Raw genomic sequence first — 25,216 nt, forward strand, 5'->3', positions numbered from 1 at the left:
AATAAAGGACAGAAAGGGTATGGACCTAACAGAAGCAGAAGACATTAAGAAGAGGTGGCAAGAATACACAGAAGAACTAAACAAAAAAGACCTTCATGACCCAGATAACCATGATGGTGTGATCACTCACCTTGAGCTGGACATCCTAGAATGTGAAGTCAAGTGGGCCTTAGGAAGCATCACTATGAACAAAGCTAGTGGAGGTGATGGAATTCCAGCTAAGCTACATCAAATCCTAAAAGATGATGCTGTGAAAGTGTTGCACTCAATATGCCAGCAAATTTGGAAAACTCAGCAGTGGCCCCAGGACTAGAAAAGGTCAGTTTTCATTTCAATCCCAAAGAAAGGCAATGCCAAAGAATGTTCAAAATACCACTCAATTGCACTCACCTCACTTTTTTGAGAAAAGTAATGCTCAAAATTCTCCAAGCCAGGCTTCAACAGTACGTGAACCATAAACTTCCAGCTGTTCAAGCTGGATTTAGAAAGGCAGAGGAACCAGAGATCAAATTGTCAACATTCGTTGGATCATCGAAAAAGCAAGAGAGTTCCAGAAAAACATCTACTTCTGCTTTATTAACTACACCACAGCCTTTGGCTGTGTGGATCACAATGAACTGTGGAAAATTCTTCAAGAGATGGGAATACCAGACCACCTTGCCTGCCTCCAGAGAAATCTGTATGCAGGTCAACAAGCAACAGAACTGGACATGGAACAACATACTGGTTCTAAATTGGGAAAGGAGTGTGTCAAGGCTTTATATTTCTCACCCTGCTTATTTATATGCAGAGAACATCATGCAAAATGCTGGGCAGGATGAAGCATAAGCTGGAATCAAGATTGCCAGGAGAAGTATCAATAATCTCAGATATGCAGATGACACCGCCCTTATGGGAGAAAGCAAAGAAAAACTAAAGAGCTTCTTGATGAAAGTGAAAGAGGAGAGTGAAAAAATTGGCTTAAAACTCAACATTCAGGAAACTAAGATAATGGCATCCAGTCTCATCACTTTATGGCAAATAGATGGGGAAACAATGGAGACAGTGACAGACTTTATTTTGGGGGGCTCCAAATTCACTGCAGATGGTGACTGCAGCCACGAAATTAAAAGATGCTTGCTCTTTGGAAGAAAAATTATGACCAACCTAGACAGCATATTAAAAAGCAGAGACATTACTTTGCCAACACAGGTCCATCTAGTCAAAGCTATGGTTTTTCCAGTAGTCATGCATGGATGTGAGAGTTGGACCATAAAGAAAGCTGAGCACCGAAGAATCGATGCTTTTGAACTGTGATGTTGGAGGACTCTTGAGAGTCCCTTGGACTGCAAGGAGATCCAACCAGTCAATCCTAAAGGAAATCAGTCCTGAATATTCACTGGAAGGACTGATGCTGAAGCTGAAACTCCAATACTTTGGGCACCTGATTCGAAGAACCGACTCATTGGAACAAACTCTGATGCTGGGAAAGATTGAAGGCGGGAGGAAAAGGGGACAACAGAGGATGAGATGGTTGGATGGGATCACTGACTCGATGGACATGATTTTGAGTAAGCTCTGGGAGTTGGTGATGGACAGGGAAGCCTGGTGTGCTGCAATCCATGGAGTCACAAAAAGTCGGACACAACTAAGTGACTGAGCTGACTGACCAGGTACTATAAGTGGCTTAAACGCATCATCTAATTGGATCTACTCGTTAACCTAATAGGTATTGTTATTATCTCCATTTTTATGATGAGGAAACTGAGACTCAGTATCTCCTTGTTGGGAGAAAGCAAGGCTACAACCTTGGTCTTTCTGATTTCAAAGTCTACTTTCTTTCTTATTCACCAGGCTCTTAGGTTAGAAAACAGTTCTACAGGCAACTTATTAACCAGATTGTTTGAAGTTAATTTCTTCCATTTCTTTTTGTTTTAATTTTTTTCTGGCATTTTGTTAACTTTGTGGAGGGAAAGGAGGCATGGAAGATGAATATATGGAATTTAGAAAGATGGTAACGATAACCCTATATGCAAGACAGAAAAAGAGACACAGATGTACAGAACAGACTTTTGGACTCTATGGGAGAAGGCAAGGGGGGATGATCTGAGAGAACAGCATCGAAACATGTATATTATCAAGTGTGAAACAGATCGCCAGTCCAGATTGGATGCATGAGACAAGTGCTCGGGGCTGGTGCACTGGGACGACCCAGAGGGATGGGATGGAGAGGGAGGTGGGAGGGGGGTTCGGGATGGGGAACACATGTAAATCCATGGCTGATTCATGTCAATGTATGGCAAAAACCACTAAATTCTCTGCCTTGCAGAAACCCAGGTGAAGGAAATAAATATAGAAAGTAGAAGAGGGCTTCCCTGGTGGCTTGGTGGTAAAGAATCTGCCTGCCAATGAAGGAGACACGGGTTTGATCTCTGGTCCAGGAAGATTCCACATACTGCTGCACCAGAACTATTTGTCCGAGCTCTAGAACTTGGGACCTGCAACTGTTGATCCTGTGTGCTGCAACTACTAAAGCCCATGTGCCCTAGAGCTGGTGCTCTGTAACAAGAGAGGCCACTGCAATGCAAAGCCCACACCACAACTAGAGAGTAGCCTCTGCTTGCTGCAACTAGAGAAAAGTCCTTGCAGCAACGAAGACTCAGCGGAGCCAAAAATAAATAAATAAGAAAGAAAATAGAAGATATATGTAAACATTCCCCAGTACTTAAGAACCATTGGCAACTTTTAAGCTAAATGAAAATACAATAAAATAATAAAGTAATAACTGACAAAATATTTAGAACATTGAAGCTATTACTGGACCTTGAAAATCAGGTTAAGTAGAGAAAAGGATTTTAAAGTTATAGCTAGAAACTGAGTAATAAGGAAAGGAAATCAAGACAACTCACTGTTGAGAAATACTGGGAGGGCAACTGTGATTTTAAAAAGATCATCAAGGGCCAGCTGATGCTTGGACTTGACAATGAGCAGGACAAGCAGTCAGGACATGGATAGGTGAAGGAGCTCATAAGGAGTGGACTGGAAGGATAACAAAACTTTATATGCATTCAGTTTTGTTTTGAAGTATCCTGCCTGGAAGCTGGGATTAATGAGATCACAGAGTATCAAAATTTGATTCCAGTTAAAGCATATTTATGCACTGAACTTTGTGAGGAACGACTAATTAATATCTTTGAACTTAGGGGGAGAAAAAGCAATATACACCAGAATTGTCTTTTCAAGGCAAAAAGAAACAAAATCAAAATCTGGTTAAATGGATTCAGCAAGCTTATTCAGACTTCAGTAGATCAATCTCAGTGCTTTTCTTTGGATATAATAACTTTCTAATCATCCTTGATTCATTCATGACATATAGGGAAGACTAGATTTTATTCTTACTAGGATCTGGGCAAAATCCCCACTTCTCGTCTCTTTCGTATCGGCTGGTCGTGGCACACCACAGTAAGTTGTCTTCCCGCCCTTCCCGGGTACATTCGTGATGCCACTGCTGATTGTACTGGAAGGGAAACATGCATGGAGTCCCGTGGGCATTCCCTTTGATTGTGTACAAATCTAAGAGAAAAAAAGAGGACAAAGTCAATAAGTAGCATGGCAACTTTATCTTTGGAAACTGTCATTTTTTATTGACCGAAAATCTACACTGGGCAAGGCCCTCACTTCACCATGGTTAACCCTTAAGACCTCAGTGTCTAACTGGGAAGACCCAGAGGAATCGGGTGGAGAGGGAGGTGGGAGGGGAGATCGGGATGCGGAATACATGTAACTCCATGGCTGATTCATGTCAATGTATGACAAAACCCACTACAATATTGTAAAGTAATTAGCCTCCAACTAATAAAAATAAATGAAAAAAAAAAAAAAAAAGACCTCAGTGTCTAGTGTATGGAAAAGTACAAGGCTGAGTGCTGTGTTCAGGGAAATGCTGATAAGTGTTTTGTTTCATATGTTTATCTCCTTGTTTGTTTAGTATGGTGCACTGCTTCAGTGTTTCTGTGGTGGCTCAGACGGTAAAGAATCCTCCTGTAACACAGGAGACCCGGGTTTGATCCGTGGGTCAGGAATATCCCTTCTGAAGAAGGGAATGGAAACCCACTCCAGTATCTTCGCCTGGAGAATCCCATGGACAGAGGAGCCTGGCGGGCTACAATCCATGGGGTTGCAGAGTCAGACATGACTGACTGACCAACACTGCTTCAGTAGCATACTATTTGTGAATGGATAAGAAGAAAAAAATTATTTATTATTATTATTTGTATTTAAGTATAGTTGCTTTTTAGTATTGTCTTAGTTTCAGGTATATAGCTTCAGATCTTTTTCCAGTATAGGCTATTACAAGATACTGAATATAGGTTGAAGATTTCACTTTAAAATATCTTCCATTCCCCAAGTATATCAGTCAGCAGCATCTGAATCTCGAGTTTCATAAGTATTTATAATTTATTCACTCAACAGATATCTGTTGAGCATTTAATGTGTTCAGCACTGGGTATTATGATGTAATAGTGACCAAATGAGTAAATTTCCCTTTCATATGGAGCATCTGTTTGAGTGGGGAGAAAAAAAAGAAAGCAAATATATAGATAAACTTGTAATTTCAAGTAGTGATAAGTAACCATGAAGAAAAATAAAATAGGGTAAGAACAGAATGACTGGGTGTATGTGGTGTATGTGGTGGGAGTGTGGTTTAGTCACCAAGTCATGTCTGACTCTTTGCAACCCCATGGACTGTGGACTGCCAGGCTCCTCTGTCCATGGAATTGTCCAGGCAAGAATACAGGAGTGGGTTGCCATTCCCTTCTCCAAGTGGGGGTTGAATGGGCACTATTTTTGATAAACTGGTCAGTGAAGGCCTCTCTGAATAAGAATTCGGGAAAGACAGGTTCAGGCCTCTGGACAAGAGTTGTTTTGGCAGAAGGAACAGCAGGAATGTGGGACCTGCATCAAGAACCATGTGGGGTCAACAGGGGGAGCAGGGAAGCCCAGTAGGCAGGAACCAGGGAGGCACTGGCGTGTCAGCTCACAGAGGGCCAGCTCTGCCACGACATGGACTTCGGTTTTTACTCTGAAGGCAGCGGGCAGTCATTAGAGGGTATGGAATGGGAAATCACACGATCAGATTTCCATTTTTAAAGACACACATGGTGCAGTGTGGCAAACAGATGGTACACAGAGAGAGGGCAAAGCGGATGCCCGGCTATTGGCCCCCGGAGAGGGGGTCTAGGAGAGAGATGGCCATGCTGAGCGGCCTGCTGGCTGCTTTCTCAGAGTATTCCAATCGTTGGTCATCCTTGGCCTTAAGCAGGAGGCGACAACTTTTCATGAATCAACTGGGACTTCAGTGTGAGTGTGCTTAGTCACTTCAGTCATGTCCAGCCTTTGCGACTCATAGACTGTAGCCCTCCAGGGTCCTCTGTCCATGGAAGTCTCCAGCCAAGAAAACTGGAATGGGTTGCTATGCCACCCTCCAGGGGATCTTCCCGACCCAGGGATTCAACTCACGCCTCTTATGTCCCCTGCGTTGGCAGGCAGGTTCTTTCTTTTTTTTGGCATTTGACCTGTTTCCCTTTATTTTTATTTTTTTAATATTTCTTTTCTTAAAAATTAATTTATTTATTTTAATTGGAAGCTAATTACTTTACAATATTGTGGTGGTTTCTGCCATACATTGACACGAATCAGCCATGGGTGTACATGTGTCCCCCATCCTGAACCCATCCCATCCCTCAGCGTTGTCCCAATGCATTGGCTTTGCGTGCCCTGTTTCATGCATCAGACTTGGGCTGGTTATCTGTTTCACAAGTGGTAATATACATGTTTCAATGCTATTCTCTCCAATCATCACCCCCTTGCCTTTTTCCACAGAGTCCAAAAGTCTGTTCTTTATTTATATCTGTGTCTCTTTTATTGTCTCGGTCATCGTTACCATCTTTCTAAATTCCATGTATCTGAGTTAGTACACTGTATTGGTGTTTTTCTTTCTGACTTACTTCACTCTGTATAAAGGCTCTAGTTTCATCCACCTCATTAGAACTGATTCAAAGGAGGTTCTTTACCATGAGAAGGGGATCAGGGCCACCGTCAATTAAGTCAGTGGGTCCTGGAGTGAAAGGGCTGACTGTAGAGATTCCCACCCTCTCTCACAGTTGGGAGGGGTGGGGGTGGGTGACGGGGGGATACAGTTTGGGGCATGGCGCTAGCCTGAGCTCACCACATATCGCCAGCCCTAGAGGTTTGAGCTGTTTGCAAACTGCTGCTATTCCAGGACACATCTTCTGTCTTCTACCTAGCCTTCCTCTGCATGCATTGTGAGTGTGGGTATATGGATGAAATGTTCACATGAAACAAAAACCCAAATTCTTCCTTAGAACTGGAGGTTATTCAGAGTGCTGGTTTGCAGCATGTGCTTTATTTTAGTGAGTCCTGAAATGGCTTACTCTTGTCTCTGTGTCTCTTTACTCATTTCTTGTAGGTACAGGAGGAAGTCTTGTTTAGGTTTTAGGAGCTCCTTTCTCTGCTTCCTACAGTTTTTAGAAATCGAAGCTCTTATTGAGGCATTATTCTACAGAATACCAGAAGGGTGGGGACCATTCCTGTCTCGCTGGCCTTTGTAAATCAGACGCCAGCCCAAAAACAGTCCGTGTTCCATGAGTGTGTGAAGGTGGGTGAATGGATGGATGAATGACTGAACAGAGCTACGTGACAAAACCTGACAAACAGGTTTGAGGTTTCAGAATTTCAGGACTAAGCTGCTTTCTTTGTTGGTTTTAAAATCCCAGATATCACAGAACTATGGAAAATGAAAACACCTCCACTTACCTGCCATCAAAACCATGCTTTCTTATTCCCTGTTTGTTTTTGATGTTGTTTAGTCACTCAGTGGGGTCTGACTCTTTGCGACCCCATGGACTGTAGCCTGCCAGGCTCCTCTGTCCATGGGATTTCCAGGCAAGAATACTGGAGTGAGTTGCCATTTCCTTCTCCGGAGGATCTTCCCAACCCAGGGATCAAACCTGTGTCTCTTGCGTCTCCTGTGTTAACATGTGGATTCTTTACCACTGAGCCACCCAGGAAACCGCTCCCACTCCCTGACACACGTCAAATAACATCTGACAACAGTCTGCCTTTAATGCCTTGTAACATGCCCACCACACAGATGCCAGCCTGGTCTTAGGAGACAGAGGTGCCCTGCACACATGCTTCATACATGGAACTGACTTTCTACAATAAAAGAAATGTTGGCCTGAGAGGCTCTTATTATATTTATCCTGACAAGGCTTTTAACTTCAAAAATCTTTTCCTTCTACTTTGATTTTCTCTCTCCCTCATCTTTCTGTTCTTTCTCCTTTCCACTGATTCCCAAAGTTATTTAAGTGTTTTCTCCCCTAATACCTTTAAATTCAAAGTTCTGCATCTTTAGCAGAATTAAGCAAATCTGTTCTAAGACTCTGGCAATCTTTTTACAATAAGCAATTAAGCAACTAAAACCTATTTAGCAGAAGTCCCTTGAGGTCCCAGGTGCTGTGCACCTCTTTCATATATTTTACAAATCTTTATTAATGGGCAACCTTTCTAAATATATCATTTCATGTGTACTTTGGTCAAAATTATTTTTTACCTTTGTGCAGATAGTCACAAATGCTTCCACCACCAGACATATAGGAAACCCACTTATGGAGATATTTCCTTGAGGCCACAAGCGTGTTGTCCTGCTTCACCTGGACCATGTACTGGAGTGGGCCTGTGATCGTCTTCTTGTTACAGTGCCACTTCAAGGAAACGTGGGTGGAATCACACTCGTATATGCTCAGTGGCTGCTCTGGACTAGACACATTCAGGCCCAGGCAGCCACTGCCTCCGATGTTAAATAGTCGGTGGTTTGAAACCCACTTCCACAGCATGTACTTGTTGGGTGGTTTGCAGTTCTCCAGGGTCAGTGTAGACTTGCTGGCTTGAATACATTTCTCAAGGTTCTCACTTTGGATAATGAAGATTCCTTTATCTGAAATAGCAAAGTACAAGATATAGTAGAGAATCTCCATAAATAATTAACTAGTGTCAGGGGGATCCCAAAGTGCATGTCTGAGCCGTGACATGTCACACCAACAGCTACTGCATCTCAAACAGGTCTGAAGTTGATGGGCAGGGTCCACAACAAGGGCTTGATTTGTACAAATCAAAGGAGTTTCTTGGGAGGCATACATGGACTTGCTGGAGCTCATGGCAAACCTCTGCTCTAAGACTGGATTGGCGCCCCCAGTAACAAGGGCTGCTTGTGGATCCACTCGGGAACAGCACTGATAGGAAAGGAGCTCGCCACAACTGGGGAGACAGGACTGCTAACAATACTCAGGGCTACAGGAGAGACACATCCGGTGCCCAGGGGTACAGTGACTTTTTTTTTTTCCCAGACAAGTGCCTGAATATTAGGAATATGGCAGCTCAATCAAGAGCCACTGAAATGAACATTTCTCCCATGAAATTTCTCCAGGACACCCAGAGGATAGAATTCAAGGGCTTCTTTGTGTCTTGATAGGAGACCCAGCGCTTGTGAGAAGAAATGCTTCCCCACAGTTGTTTTCTGTGCTGGGCCCATCAGAAGTAGAAAGACAGGGACATTTGCTCTGGAGTCAGCCTCCTCCTGAGAGAGTCCTTGTTGGGTGGGACTGGCAGCAGCACACAGATGCCCAGGACACTCACCGAGATCCCTCACCTAGATACGTGAGAAGATACAAGAGCACCATGGCAGGACTGAGACCACACGGGCCACCTGGGGTGGGGAGGGAGTAGGCATCTCGTGATACACCCCTGAGCCTCCAACCCCAGGGAGCCTGAAGAAAGGATCTGGATGAGTTTCCTGTGGACAAGCTGCCTGGGCCCAGCCAGGGCTTACGTGGTATCTCTCCACTCACTATGTGACTTGACTTCAAGATGTCAGCCTGGAAGGCACCTATCATGCAATAACTATGAACATATCTTCCCACAGGTTTTTTGAAGGTGGAAATCACATCTGATTTCTTCAGTGTAAGTTCAGAGTGTCCTGAGCACATCGTCGAAGTTCAGTAAATGTTTGATGTTGATTAAACACACTGGCGGGTGCTGCTTACCCAGGCTCATGGTTGCTGGGTTACTTAGCTCCGACCGTCTGGGCAGGTCCAAGAGTTCTTTTGTTCTCCTGTTCGCTAGGCTCTGCTCTTAAACGTCTTACTTCCTGTCCATTCTTCAAAAATCTAAAGGAATATTATCAGGTTCCCTTAAAACAAGTGTGGTTTAGGGCCAGGCATGTCCTGTGGCTGCGGCATAGGGAACACAGGCAGAGCCTTCTAGAGCTTTCAAACAGTGCAGAATGAAGCTTCTTATGTATTGGTACGTGAGAACAATGCTTCATTTTGATAAAAGTTTTTTTGGCTTTTCTAAAGTTGCTCAGGTCAAGAAGAACTGATTTACAGTAACCAAAATCACTTAAAAAACTGTTAAAAAAAGATTGTCAATGTATTAATGGAAGCTATACTTCATTTAATAATTGATAGCATTATTTATAACCATACATTTGAGGAGTTGAATTAGTTGTCAGAAAATTGCTTTGATCACTATACATCAGAGCAAAAGAGAAGGGGGTGGAGGCAGAGAATGAATGGTTTTAGGGAGATTTCATTTAGATCAGGAAATTTGTTTTCCTAATGAAGCCCATGTCTGTGTGGTTATTAGTGATAGTCATTCAAGATCAAATCTACCTCTCGCCAATTCGATGTGGACTCTGATAATTATTAACATTCTCTCCAACTCTCCTATTCACCTTTTCAGGCCTGGGTAAAATGTTAACCTTAATTTCTGTTATAATCTACTAACTAGCTAGCCCAGAGCTCCATTAAGTTTTCACAAAAGGGTAATTATTTTACTATAATTGTTCTATAGTTTAGCTTCTATCTAATATGTATGTTCAAATATATCCAGCTCTGCAATTTACTGGCTGTACCATAGCCCTCTGGGCCTCAGTTCACGCACCTAAGATGGGTGGGCAGACTACCTGACATCAGGAAGAACCACCACAGACCAGCCTTGTAACTCTGGGAAAATTTCTTGATCTCTGTAAGTCTTGCCTTTCCTCTTTGAACTGGGAATATGTATGACACTCACCTCATAGGGATGTTAAGAATATTTCATTAAATAGCTCATGCAGAGTACACCACACACTACCTTGGCATGGGAAGACCTCAGTAAATGTAGGTTGTTATTATTGTCATTATTATCCTTCTGGCTTCCTGATTCTTGGTCTGCAGATCCAGTTGTAGGTTTGGTTGAACACTTGTAGAATACTAATTTAAGCATGCCACCCAAAACGTCTAACATTAGCACAAAAGTCCAACTTAGTTTGCTTCTGCAGCACATAGTGGGTGCAGAGTTTTTAAACAATCCTGAAATACCATGTTATTAACTTTTATGAAGGCAAAATGCTCTTCAAGCAACCAGATGACAAAATCTTTGTCTCATTTGTTTAAATGTATGTGTCATTATAAACTGAGTCTTCATCTGTTCATCTTCCAGACTATCTAACTGTAAAGTCTATATTGCAACTCTGTTATAAGAAAGACAAAAATACTGATGTTGACAAGCAGCGAATGGATGGGTCAGTGAGTGGTCTGTAAACAAAAATACTGATGTTGACAAGCAGCGTATGGATGGGTCAGTGAGTGGTCTGTAAGTAAATGGACATGGAAATTATATATCACTAAAATTTTAGAGGAATAATGTTTTAAAATATCCAAATTATGAAGTGTTAAGAGAAAAGGAGAGATAGAACACAGTCCCACCAGTGATCATAAAAATACCTTTCCAAAGCAGAAGATATTAGACAAACTTAACTCCATGCTGCTCAGTTTTAGGGTGCTATCACATTTCTACACACAGCTGCCTTTAGGATGTGGCTTTGGAAAAGTTCTTCAGAATGTATCATAAACAAGTAGCTCTGGCTTACTAATAACAATAAACATGCCATCTCCAGAAGAATAGTATGTCACACTAAGCTAAAAAATGGCCCAATCCCATTTTCCCATTAAGCTATAATAGAATCTGGTGCTAGCACCATTAATCTCCATAAATTCACTGAAGAGAAAGCAACTGTTTTCAAATAGACTACTAGGAGACCCAATATAGGTAGCAATATTCTGATTATTATCATATGTGCATATGAGTAATCTCTAACAAAAACATGATGTGAAAATAAGTAACAGTCCTTAGTGTCTGTAGACAGATTTCAAAAAGGATGAAGATCAAATGTGGGAGGAATCAAGATTGATTATAGATGTCAAGGACATCAGTTCTGCTTGAACACTGATTAAGTGATTAATGAAGTACTGCCAGAATTACTAAATCTCTTTGCAGTAAAATGTTATTGTACATCCCTTCATAATTATAAGTTTAGGAAGAGAAAAAGGATTGATTTACTAGAAGTAACTTATAAACTAATTTTCATCCTTAAAAAAAAAATCCATTGAAACTAGTGTTTCTACTTTCTACTTCTGAATTCCTCTGGAAAGGAGATCATTTTAGATCCACCCTTTGGTCCCACAGGATGACATGTATTTTTCTAAGAATGGAAGGAGAATTTCTTTATTCATTCATTTCTTCATTCATTCATTGAACAAGCATTCCCTGGGTGCTGACTATGTGGAAGGCACTGTGTAGGGTACCAGAGATAGACAGAAGAATCATTTGCTTGGATATTTGCTCTTTAAAAATATATCTATTTGTTCTGGAATCATGCAAATTCTCCCAGTTAATGAAAAAAAGGGAGTTTCATCAATTCCAAAGAAAACATTGTAAAATAAACCTTTAAAAACAAATGATGGAAGAATAAGAAAAAGAAAAGGACTAGAATTTAAAACACTTGACTGGATCTTCAAGTAATGACATGAGTGAGGTGGACATGGCCTCTCAGTGCATCAGACCTTTATAGATGGAGAGAGTGTGTGTGTATACATGTACTGGCTCATTTTCTAGGGTGGAGACAGCAGAACAGCACTGGAAGGGACATAGACATGGCAGAAACTAACTACCCATAAACCCAGAACCATGAACTTAGCACTGGATGAGACCATAAAGCTCATTTAGTTGAGTCATCCTTATAGTTTTTTTTTTTTCCAAATGTTATTTTTTTCTTAGAAGTTCTATATTCATATACTTAGTGAGAACCATGTAGGTCTAGCTCTATTTATTTACATGCATTAATTTGTAACCTAGAAAGAAAAAATGAACTGCTGTAGATTGTTGCCAAATAACTTGAAGTGGTGTCATCTGCATATCTGAGGTTATTGATATTTCTTCTGGCAATCATGATTCCAGCTTGTGCTTCATCCAGCCCAGCATTTCGCATGATGTACTCTGCATATAAGTTAAATAAGCACGGTAACAATATACAGCCTTATACAGATGACACCACCCTATGGCAGAAAACAAAGAGGAGCTAAAGAGCCTCTTGATGAAGGTGAAAGAAGAGAGTGAAAAAGCTGACTTAAAACTCACCATTCAAAGGACAAAGATGATGGCATCCAGTCCCATCACTTCATGGCAAATAGATGGGAAAACAATGGAAACAGTGACAGAGTTTATTTTCTTGGACTCCAAAATCACTGCAGATGGTGACTGTAGCCATGAAATTGAAAGATGCTTGCTCTTTGGAAGAAAAGCTATGACCAACCTAGACAGCATGCTAAAAAGCAAAGATATTACTTTGCCGACAAAGGTTCGTCTAGTCAAAGCTATGATTTTTCCAGTAGTCATGTATGGATGTGAGAGCTGGACCATAAAAAAGGCTGAACACCGAAGAATTGAAGCTTTTGAGTTGTGGTGTTGGAGTAGAATCTTGAGAGTCCCTTGGACAGCAAGGAGATCAAATCAGTAAATCCTAAAGGAAATCAATACTGAATATTCATTAGAAGGACTGATGTTGAAGCTGAAGCTCCAATACTTTGGCCAACTGATGGGAAGAGCTGACTCGTTAGAAAAGACCCTGATGCTGGAGAAGGGGACGACAGAGGACAAGATGGTTGGATGGCATCACTGACTCAGTGGACATGAATTGAGCAAGCTCTGGGAGATGGTGAAGGACAGGGAAGCCTAGCATAATGCAGGTCCATGGGGTTGCAAAGAGTTGGACACAACTGAGCGGCTGAACAACAACAACAACTGGAAGTGGGAGACTTGAGATTTCCAACAGACATTAATGGAGGATCTGATATGGCATGTGTTAGGAGCCCTGCAGATAGGATACAGATACCAGTGTTTGCACTCAAGAAACTGATGTTCTTCCTAGGAGTGCATCATGAAATGTACAGGAAGAACTAGAAATTAATGCCAAAATATATTTTGACATAAGAGGTATAATCACAATAGGAGGAAACCAGGATCTAGAAGGTGTCAGTTTGGTCTAGAAGATCAGAAAAATCAATCACTCTCATAAGAACAAATACACACCCCTAAGAGGCACTTTCATTCAACATTTATTAGGGACCTAATATTTATTGCATTTGGGGGTACACTGGTGAACTAGACCAGCATGGGTGCCTATCCTCATTACAGAGACAGAGTTCAGGTAGTGGAGAAAGTATAGATGGAGAGGTGAAGGGTCACGCCAGGGAAACTGTGGACAGAGCAAAAGTTACCAGAGCTCAGAGGCGATGAAAATAATCAGCTCTAAGGGTGATGAGAGCCTCACTATATAAAAGTGTTTGGTGGTTGTAGAATATGAAGTTGGAAAGAGATGGTTTGGGACAATTTTATGAGGAACTTTTAATTTTATTAAAAAATCTGTATATTATTCAGATGAAAAGGAGCTTTTGGAACAAGAGAAGCCATGACTGAGGCTATGGTGTGGATTGTGAATCATTTGATAAAAACATTTATTGAGCAGTTTTCGTGTGCTCATAATTGTTTTAGGGGAGTGTAGGTGTGAGACAAATGTCCAAGTTCCTGCCCTGGGGTTCTCACTTAGCTGGGGTGAGACAGCCCATGTGCAGGATGGAGAACATTCTGAAGACTTCTGCTTTGATCCGACAATAGAGACAGAGCTATCAGTTCAACTGGTGGTGATGAGAAAGAAAGGGACTGATTAGACTCTATAGTCTCTTGAGAGAGAATTCAAGGAGGGAAGAAATGACAGGATATGGTGATTAATAGAACTGGAGAAGCCTGGAAAAGGCAGTTGCAATGACTTGTTTTCTGGCTTCAGATACATGTTAGGCTGTCAGTTGCCTGCCGATTCCTACCACACCATGAGGTTGGGGTCTAAAGCCTCACACTGTAATTAGTGTTGGAAAAGTGCCAGCTGGGGGTCCCTGCAGGAAGTTCCTCTTGAGGCCTGTCCACTTCATGCTCAGCGCCCCTTCTGCCCACCTCCACCTGCCTTTTAGTGTCCCCTTCTACTTTAAGCAGCTCCTCTTAGAACAGGCTGCGGTATGAAGTGTTACATAAATATGATTTGAAATGGTAAGCCTTGGTGAGATGTATGTTCTTTCAATTAAAAAAAAGAACACCTTAAAACAATGAAACAATTCATTGAAAAAAAATCCTATTTTTATGGTGGATTTTAGGCAAGCAAAGGGTTTTCTGGTGTTTAATAAATAACACCATGACAGTGGCACCTAAGCCAATTGATGTATAAGCTGGCCACGTTAAGGGAAGTGGAAGGAAAAGTTCAGATGCACGGTTCACATCAAGTGCTATGTTTAAGACAAGCTATTAGGAAGCCACTGCTTGCCAACTGAAATCCAATTTCAATTTCCTACCCCATTCCCCTGGGTTTAACCCTCTTCTACTCCATCTGCCCACACAGCTCACACACTTTCTGTCCCAGGATCAGCTCTTGAATCTGTCCAGTTCTTTGCTGTTGTGATACTATCTCAATTTTAGCATGAAAAGGGTCTGGGAGGTATGCAGGGCGAGAGATCACTGCCCTGAAACCAATCTAAAGGTGAGCAATTTCTCTCTTGAGATATGTTGACATTTCCCAGCTGCATAAATTCAGGTTTGTTCTGTCCAGTGAGTCAGATTCAGATGTGATTGTTTCCCTTACTCAGATGAGTCTGTAGCAGGAAGGGATGCTGTGTGCGGCTGAATCAAGTCCCGTTCATGGCTGAATGATGCAGGGAAGCTGAATTCTTAATATGTGTTTCCAAACCAGTAGGCAAGGAATTTCTGATGTTTCCAGCATGTGCATTGTACTTGAAAGACAAAATCAAGGGAAAATGTGTCTGTCCTTCCTGGCCCTCTCTTTATGAATATTTGCATTTTATCCCAGATCATCTGAGATGTGGTGTTTATCTCTTGACAATCTGATAGCGCTTAACAAAGCACGCAACATCAACTGGTTTCTGTTGGGTTGGCCAAAAAGTTCATTTGGATTTTTCCATAACATGTAAGAGAAAAACCCGAGCAAACTTTTGGGCCAACCTAATAAAATGAACTAAAAAGCTGAGCACGTTTTAAAATATCCCCTTGTCCTGTCTCAGAACTTCCTTCTCTTTTCCTGCCCTAGTATCGTCCTTGATGTTGAGCCTTCTTTATTCTCCTGAAGCTTCTGAACCTGGATGATCATCACCTCCACAGGCCTGTGGGACCTCTCTTGCTAAACCTTTTTATGTGTTCTTTTCCCCTTTCTTTCTAATTTCCCCAAATCGTCACTCAGTTCCACAAGGCATACAACACTCTTTCTCACATGTAGGAAAAATGAAACCTGGCTTCATCAGCTCTGCCGTGCCTTTCATCAACCTCTACGTGAAGTGGATTAACCATTCCACACTGTCCCTGCCACTTGGCCACTCTCTTTCCCTCCTTCCCCCTCCCTTTCCATCCATCTTATCTTTAGCAGTAGCTGACCCTCACAGAAAATCTTCTCTCCTTCAAAGTTCTTCACTGTATCTGTGTGTCTTACAGGCAAATTTTTAAACTGAGTTGAAAACATTTCCTTTTAGCTTTTCATCTATTCCTCCATTATTTCTGCCTTTATTTAACTCTGAAGTCTCTAACAGACATTGCTTATGTAAAAATCATTATTCACAGCAGCTCTGTTATCATCTTATAGACTGTGTTGAAAATATACCATCTCAGTCACCAGGGAGCCTTGTTACAAAAAAAGCATGTTATGGCAAGAAACAGTAAGACAGGACATTAAGACAGGACAAGTAAGACATAAACTTCCCTCAACAATGTCTTTGTGTTGAAACCCTGAGAGGATGCGATTCAAAGACTGGGTCACCAAAACAAAGAAAAAAAGAAAACTCTGCCAACAACCGAACAGCCCTGGGAATGATGTGACGCTACTGAAAGCAAAAGTGTTTACGCTGAGCTTCCCTGGTGCCTCAGACAGTAAACAATCTGCCTGCAATGTGGGAGACCTGGGTTTGACCCCTGGGTCCAGAAGGTCCTCTGGGGAAGGCAGTGGCTACCCACTCCGGTATTCTAGCCTGGAGAATCCCATGGACAGAGGAGCCTGGTGGGCTACAGTCCATGGGGTCACAAAGAGTCAGACATGACTGAGCAACTAACACGTTCACTTTCTCCATTTTATCTGCTTTGCTTTGAGAATTTACCCACTGAAGAAAAATATAGATTTCCTTCAGGGAAAGATAGAAATGAGGACAAAACCAAATCCAAACTTCGAATGGTAGACATAATGTTAGTCCCTGTATTTGTTTGCCAAGGCTACCGTCACAAAGTGTCACCCACTAAGTGACTTAAACAGGAATAGGCTGTGTCATAGATTTGGAGATTACGTGTCGAAAATCAAGGTGTCAGCTGGGTTGACTCCTTGGAGGCCTGTGAGGGAAAGGTCTGTTCCAGGCCTCTTTCCTCACTTGAAGGTATCTGTCCTCTCCCAGTGTCTCTTCCTATCATCTACTCTTTATTCATATTTCTGTGTCCAAATCTCCTCTTCTTATGAAGACGTCAGTCCAACTAGGGCTCACCCTAAGCACCTCATTATAACTTGATTACATCTGTAATGACCTTGTCTCCAAACAAGGTCTCATTCTGAGGTATTTGGGGGTTAGAACATAAACATAATTTTGAGAGGGACACAATTCACCCCAAAACAGTCTCCATGCTTCTTACTCAACTACCTAATTTGCAGACCCCAGAGTAAAATGAAAAGGTGGGGCCCTGGCGGAGACAGGGAGCTTCAGTCAGTCTCTACTTCCTGTAGGCCCATGAGGGGCTGCAACCTCTGAGGTGGAAATCACTGGGAACGTACTCAGTCCCTGGACTGTGGAAAGATGATAGGTCCCCACTCAGTCCCCATGGAACATGCAGTGGTGCTGCCACTCAGAGGGGACAGCAGCCTTGCCCTGTCCCTGGAGAACACTGGCCGCCCACTTCCAGGCCCTGGGCCTCCAGTTCCCCAGCCCCAGTGCAACCTGGTTGCCATGGCGGGCAGAGCACAGAAGCATGGATGAGGAGGCTGAAAACCACCTCAGTTTGGTGAGAAGTATGGAGCCCTATCCCAACAGGTGCAAAGCTTTGCATTAAGGCCACAGATATGGAGGCCAGCACCAAGGTCATCTGCGGGAACTGGCCAAGCCCCATTGTAATTGTTACCCAAACCCCCCTGATCCTTACCAGCCGGGTGAGGTAAGGATCCTTACCCATGTGAGGTAAAAATACCCACTCCAGTATTCACTCTAGAGTGCCCTAAACAATAACCTAATGATATCCTTCTAGCAGGAATTTTCTTTGTTTTGAGGCTACAAAAATTGGCTACTAATCTACAAAAAGCATTGGCTCTCCCTTGAGGTGACCCACTGTTCTAACAGGGTCCTGTGGGCTCTCCCTGGTCTGCTGCATTTGCAGCACCTTCATTATCTCTCCTTCAAGCTCTTTGTAAACCTCCCTTCTGAAATACTCTGTGTCTGGGAATGCTTTTCCAACTCTAGCACAGACCACAACAAGGAGGTGACACGAAATGGGACTCAGCTTGGTGACTCAGACGGTATAGAGTCTGTCTGCAATGTGGGAGACCCAGGTTCAAACCTTGGATCGGGTAGAGCCCCTGGAGAAGGTAATGGCAACCCACTCAAATATTCTTGCCTGGAGAATCCCATGGACAGAGGAGCCTGGTGGGCTACAGTCCATGGGGTCACAAAGAGTCGGACATGACTGAGTGACTAACACTTTCATTTTAAACTCCTGGCTTGTGCTCAAAGAACAAATTAAAAAAAAAAAGTTACTAAGAATTCCAAGACCCCAAACCAGAGAGAATTAAACTGCAAGGACAATGCCTTGCTGAGCATGGAGTCCTATGAGACTGTTCTGGTCACATGCCTATATGCCCTGTTAACTGACCAAGGCTAACACTGTGGGGAAAAGACCCTGGGAAACCACTGAGCACTTCGTTTAGGGTAGAAATGCTTGCACTTAGAGTATCTGCCTTGGTTTCTCCATCTGCACAAAGGTCTTAATAATCGAGCTGTCCTCATAGGGTCCTGGTAAGTCACTATGGCCCCTTTATGAATGATATTAAGAGAAAAACAAATACTAACTTTGGACATGGATAGTGAAAAATAGCAAAATAAGACAACAATGTTTATAGTTAAATAATTACTTTGATTTTTTCTGTTTACATTTTTCATAATTCAAAGGGAAAGTTCTCAAGACAAGATGTGAAGAGCCATAAATAATGAAACCTTTTATTAGCATATTTCTTTGGGACTGTAGTAATCTGGGAAGTATCGTAAGTTAAAAAGTCATGTGGCCACATATGAAAACTCTTGTCTGTTTTGTTTAGCTCTGTATCACAGAACCCAACTTATAGAAATTCTAATGTTATTCCTCCAGTCTTTCTTGAGTGACTTTATAAATTATTCTATCCTAACCGGCTTACTATAGAGTTTATAAGGTGTTCTTGTGTTTGTTTCTTTTATGAGCTATATTTCTTTTCACACTGACCAATTAAAAAATATAATTTATGTTCCTAGCTTTGTTTTGGAACATCTCATAAAAGGATTTAAAGGATAATTTCTAAAAGAAAATGGAGACAAGAGTCTATAAATGTCTCTGATAATATTACTTTGATGGATCATATGAAGATTCATCACATAGGGATGGATTCAGAAGAGGCAGAACAAAGGGACTGTTTCTCCAGAAACCCTGGTATAAATAAGCAAATTGTTAGCTTAAAGAAGGGAAGCCGAGGGCACCACCAAGCTCTGTGTGGCTCAGTCTTCCTTGTAATTGGCTTGAAATCCATGCTATGTAGTATTGGTTACTGTGACAACCAACAATAAGGAAAGAGGTTAGGAACTTGATCAGAAAGAGTAAAAAGGACCAAAAAAAACTGGAAGTCTCTGCTGACTCTCAAAGACATGTGAGGAAAGGAGCCAGTCAGAGAAACTGGGATGAGAAAAGTATAAAGTAGAAGAGATTCTGAAAGATGATAGACGGAGATGGAAGAGACAGAGCCTGAGGGCTGGAGTGGCTGATGACCAGGCAGGGCAGCTAAACCAGGATCTGATCATACTTTTGCTTAAATTCCAGATCTCCAGATTAGCAGAATGGCTCATTACTCAGGGCTATAAAAATTGCCTAGAGAAAAAAAAAATCAATGGCTTTGCACATTTCTGCTTTGTGAAAATATTCACTCCTACATGTGTTCATACAGGTTAGAAAAGGGGGAGTTGAAGAGAGCAAGAGGCTGGCCGCCTGGTCCTCCAGTCACAAAATCAAGTTGCATCTCCCAGCAAATAGCAGGATACAGAATGGGCTATTTTATCAGGTTGCAAAACTATCCAGGGGTCTTTTGCATTTAGTGCTTAAGGGACTGGTTTGAATCTCTACAAGTTCCTGTAAGTGCAAGTTATTTAATCCTTCTTCTTCTGTAAAAGAAGAGTGTGTATTAACAGAACCTACCTGATTAGCGTGAGGGACATTTTGACCTTTGTATTAGAAATGAAAGCTAAGGGGAAAATCTCAAGGTCATGACTTCTCCCCACTGCTGCCTCCAGGTGGTAGTTCCTATCACCCTCTTTCAAAACCCTCTCCTATGTGGCATCCTCTCTTCATTCCTTGATATCGGGGTGCATCACCTGGAACTTCTTCCTCACACGCACTGTGTGACTCCATCAGCCTCCCCACCTCAAGGCCTTTACCGTCCATACAGATGACCTAACACTCTGGCCCGGTGTTTCCTCTAACTTAAGTTGTGGCCCATTAAAGTGACAAAATAAATTTAGTGTGTCCTGACCAGCATTGCAAAACAACATAGAATGAAACAGAGGAGAAAAGTAGCAGTGCAGCATATTAGGTAAGGGTGCTTTTTAATGATAAAAAGTTGCAGGTATATCAATGTATGTCTGCCCTGCTCAGGATGCTCAGTTCCTTGATCTCCTCTGCCCTGAGAACCTTTTTTCACCTGTTCTCACTTTAGTGACCACTCCTGCAACCATATCTTGGACCTGGTCACTACTGAGAACAGATCTACCTCCAAAATTTATCATTTCCTTGTATGATCACTACCCTTCCTATTCTGCCATTTCTCTCATCTTACTTTCACTGTCTGTTACTTTTTATTTTATTTTTTTCCTTTTTAACTCCTATTTCTTGAATCTATATTTTCTGCTCCTTAATATTCCTATTAAAACTGACTTAGCTCAGGTCATCAGCCTCTTCCTTTATGGGCAATTGTTTGAATCTTCTAGTTGGTTTCTTGGGATTTGAAGAGAGAATTCCTCTCTTCCAATCCCAAACTGACTATGGCAGTCCTAAACTTAGAAGTGTGATTTGGTTCTGGTTCCGCTTTTCCAAACTCACAAGACCCTTCTCAGCAATACCCAATTTACTCAACCAGGGATTTTTTTCCCCTTGAGCAGAGTGCCTGTAAACAAACTCATTTCCTCATCTTGCATATGCTTCCAAATATAGACATGCCAGTGTCTTGTCCTGCCACGACTCTATTCTGGGGATCTACTCCATCCACAGCCCCCAATGAGACCGTGTCCCTGTATGTACCTCCCACCCCTACCTTGGCCTACTAGCCATGGGAAGCCCTCTGATTCACGGGCAGAGCACAGGGACCAGCCAGTCTGCTATGACCAGTGTGGCCAGATTCCTCTCTTAGGAAATTAAGAGACTCTTCTGAGGATGCCGTGGGAGCTACCTATGAAAGATCCTACAAGTAGAAGCAGAAGAAACCGGTCCATAGGAAGAGAGCCAAACAGGGACCACCCACCAGTCCCTGAGAAACAGAGAAGTTGCTTCATCTCAGTGGCCAGTTCTCTGTTTCCAGGAGGCCCGGGGGCACAGGAGGACCTGTCCATGGCGCCCCTTGAGATCCTGCTACCCTTACCTCCAGGCCCCCATTTGCCTGTGACCTTCAGTGGCTCTCTTTCCTCCATCCAAAAGAGCCCAGATCAGAATTCTCAGCCCACTGAACTCTGTTGCCCAATATGTGACTCTGCTTTTGCACACATTCTGTGTTTTCCCCAAATATTCTTGCTTCCATGGGGCAACTGCCTACTTTTCCTTCAGGAAAACAGTCTGGTTCCAGGGTGCATTAACTTAACTATTATATGACACTGTATCTACTAATTTTTTAATACAAATTCATTGATAAATGGGGCTTCCCAGGTGGCTCAGTGGTAAAAAATCCACCTGCCAATACAAGAGACACAGGAGATGTGGGTTTGATCCCTGGGTTGAGAAGATCCCCTGGAGTAGGAAATGACAACCCATTCAGTCTGCCTGGGAAATCCCATGGACAAAGGAGCCTGGGGGGGCTACATACTATAGGGTCGCAAAGAGTTGGACATGACTGAGCATCTGAGCATACACGCATGCATTGATAAATGACTGAAAAGTCACCACAATACCATCCATCACCTGTCTCTCAGGGCTGGGATGCTTACAATAAATAAGAAATCAATCAGTAATACATATCAAATAAAATTTCAGATTAAAAATAGAACATGTATAACCTGCCTTGTATTATTATGCATGCTAAGTCACTTCAGTTGTGTCTGACTCTGTGTGACTCTATGAACTGCAGCCTGCCAGGCTTCTCTGTCTGTGGGATTCTCCAGGCAAGAGTACTGCAGTGGGTTGCTGTGCCCTCCTCCGGGGGATCTTCCCGACCTAGGAATTGAACTTGCATCTCTTAGGTCTAACCTGCATTGGCAGGTGGTTTCTTTACCACTAGTACATACCTGGGAAGCCCCACTTTGTATTATTACATATTCCTTATTAGCGGATATGAAACTAACACAGGAGCATATTTTCTCCTGGTTGCTCTGGGGATGTCAATCATGGCTAAAAGTAAGTCAGTGAATACAGTGGTAAACCTTAGCCCCCAAACAACTAAAAAAAACAACCAGCTATATTTCAGCTTCTATGTCTGAAAAACAGATGGCTGGAGTAGACAATGTCTCAGGTCCCTTCCAACATGAAGATTTTGTTTCTCCATTTTTGGACAAACAGGAAAAACTTGATTTAAATCCATCTAGATTATACTTGAAATTCCACTGATATGAGTGCTTAAAGTCAAGAAGGGGAGCCTGGGTGATGACTGGAGCATTAAGTGGCACACAGTCCCTGTGCTTTTAGAAATCAGTAGCAGCATTTTCATATTTGAAGACTCTCTGTGCCAACTATGAGTGTACAAGAGGTAGTGGACAACTGTAACTTCATAGTGTCCTTGACTGTTAAAAAGAAGGCACTGATTAGAAACAATCTCAGCTGGGATTTGGATCTGCTACATATAGAAGGGATTAGCCCATCTGTGCTAACCCTGGCTCAGGGGATCACCAATACATTCTCTCTGTGTGGTTATGTTCCAACTTCTCCTCTGGGCTGCTTGTTCTAGTTAGACATTAGTGCTCAGGCAAGATCCACATTTTAAAATGTAAAGGAGTAAGCTCGGCACAGTCACTGCTAGTGGAGATGGGTCATCCACCAGATCACATGCCCATCTGCAGGAACATTCTCACTGAACGTTTCTGAAGAGGTAAGAGGTCTCTGACCTTCGGCCGCTTTAGGATAAGAGTTGCTCAATCAGTCCCTGGGAAAGCCTCCTAGGAATGCAGGAGGATACAGTCCAGATGCAGAAAATGTAGAGAAGGGAAACAGACACTGGTGACATCTTGTTTTTACCCCTTCTGTTCAAACTTCTCCCCAAAGGCTGAGAGGATGGAGGCTGCCTGGAGGCTCCTCCTGGTTTATTTAGTTTTCCCCCTACCACCTTCCTCCCCTCACACCCGGGCTTGCGCGTCTGGATGCTGGCTGCTTTGCCTCTGAGGCAGCCCATGTAGTTAATCATGAATGCAGGCTTGCATTCTCTTTCAGTCTCTGTTTGTGTCTGTGCTCAGTGACTCCAGTCGTGTCCAACTCTTTGCCACCCCACGGACTCTACCCCGCCAGGCTCCTCTGTCCATGGGGATTCTCCAGGCAAGAATACTGGAGTGGGTTGTCATGTCCTCCTCCAGGGGACTTTCCTGACCCAGGGATTCAAACCAACCTCTTGTGTCTCCTGCATAGGCAGGCTGGTTCTTTACCACGAGCACCACCTGGGAAGCCCTTCTATCTCTGTACCTCTTTATGAATCTTAGGTATAGTAGGTGCTCAATAAATATTTGATGACCTGAGCTGTGAGTACACGTGTATACTGTGGCGGTAACCCCCTCAACACTCCCCACTCACTGGCATGCTGTGTGCTTTGCAAGGGGTCACATTTTGTGATCAGTAGTCCTATGGATGTCACAGCCCCTATACTTTAAAGTGTTAAGAAACTGAAGAGCAAAGAGCTAATTTGCTCCAGCTCACAAATTCATTAGGGCCACAGAGGCTCCTCTTCCCCATCTGGCCGGAGAGGCTTTAATAGAGAAGACTGTTTTCTTTTCCGACGGCACAGAACGGAGAAGCCCGGCTTGGGGACACGCCACGGGTGGCAGCGTGCACCAAGAGCGCTTGCTTTGGGGGAGAACAAGATGGGACATCCTTTTGCCATCATTTTCCCCAGAGATGGTCGTCCCAAATACACCACTCTCGAAAAGTTTACGTTTTGAAATATCTACCCTCCTACGCTCGGCGCCTCCCCGGCCACAGTTGAGTCAAACGGCCCGCGAGCCCAGATACCAACCCCTCCGGCGCGCTCCCCACGCGGACCACGGTCTGATCCCGGCTGCTTCGCCCCTTCCTCCTCCGGATCACCTCCGCCCCCGACGTGCCCGCTGGGCTCTCTGGCCCCGGGGGACACTCACCTTGCCACTCGCGGAGCCGCTCGGGGGTGGCTGCCCCCGCCGCGGTCTCGGCGGAGCCCGCTGGTACCTGCAGCAGCAGCAGCAGCAGCGACAGCGACAGCAGCGGCATCGCTAACCACTTGGCCCGCCGGTCTCCGGGGGTAGCGCCCGCGGGGGGCCAGCGCCGCAGCCCCCGCGCCCAGCCCTGCGGTGGGTGGGGTGGGGGAGGGCAGGACCGCAGCCTCCTCCGCGCTCCACCCTTCCCCGGGGGCCTCGCCACCCCTGCGTCCCCGAGACCCACTTCGTCAGTCACCCCTGTCGCCACGGTGGGGGGACACTCTGGTTGGAAGACGGAGAAGTCGCGGAGGTTCTCCCTTTGCGGCTTGGAGCAGGAGGAGGAAGAGGGGGTGGACAATCTGCCCGTCCCAGAAATTCCTGCCTTTGGGGTGGAGAGGGAGGAGGGAGGCTGCCCCGGGCTAGCTCCTCCTGTTTCCAGCCTCCTCTCTCCTTCCTGGGGGAGGCCGAATAGGAGTTGGGGGTGAGCGAGTTGAAAATCTCTGGGACAGGAAGTCTGACATCTGGGTTTGCAAACCACCCGGGTTCTGGTAAACACTGCGGGTTTGGCGGCAGGCAGCTTGGAGGAAACTGAGCTGCTCCGAGGACCCGGGCGCACTGGGAACGCTCTGGACCCCCTCTCCCCTGGAATGTGGAGCCCAGAGGTCCCTGGGGGCGCGCCAGGGTCCCCGCCCTACTCACGCCAGAGAACCCTGAAGCTTCTTCCCTTGTTGAGCTCCTTTCCCCTTTACAAACTACCTCCCCCTTCCATCTCCTCAGATCCTCCTAACCCAGCAGAATAGCTGGGTTATCCTGTCACAGCTGTTACCTTGTTGTCCCACTTTATACTTAAAAAACCGGTCCAGAAAAGAGAAGTGATTTGCTCTAAGAGGTTACACTTTAAGTTGGCAAAAGTTCCTCCCTAAACTAGGGAAACTGTGACTAGAATG

The 25,216-nt window shown here is 43.7% G+C and overlaps 1 protein-coding gene across 2 annotated transcripts in view; it reads right to left on the reverse strand.

The window, feature by feature from the left end:
• Positions 1-24,745, reverse strand: part of PLA2R1 (phospholipase A2 receptor 1) — a 121,957-nt gene extending 97,212 nt beyond the window's left edge. The window contains exons 1-3 of one of the 2 annotated variants that reach the window (XM_043488310.1): positions 24,234-24,745; positions 7,616-7,999; positions 3,379-3,552 (exon numbers count right to left, since the gene is read on the reverse strand). In XM_043488310.1, coding sequence (XP_043344245.1) covers positions 3,379-3,552; positions 7,616-7,999; positions 24,234-24,342 — 667 coding nt within the window. In that variant the 5' untranslated portion in view covers positions 24,343-24,745. The remainder of the gene's footprint in view (positions 1-3,378; positions 3,553-7,615; positions 8,000-24,233) is intronic. The other variant, XM_043488309.1, reaches the window with a different exon arrangement.
• Positions 24,746-25,216: the final 471 nt, after the last annotated feature.

Source organism: Cervus canadensis, chromosome 15 (assembly GCF_019320065.1).
Source record: "Cervus canadensis isolate Bull #8, Minnesota chromosome 15, ASM1932006v1, whole genome shotgun sequence".
Taxonomy (NCBI): domain Eukaryota; kingdom Metazoa; phylum Chordata; class Mammalia; order Artiodactyla; family Cervidae; genus Cervus; species Cervus canadensis.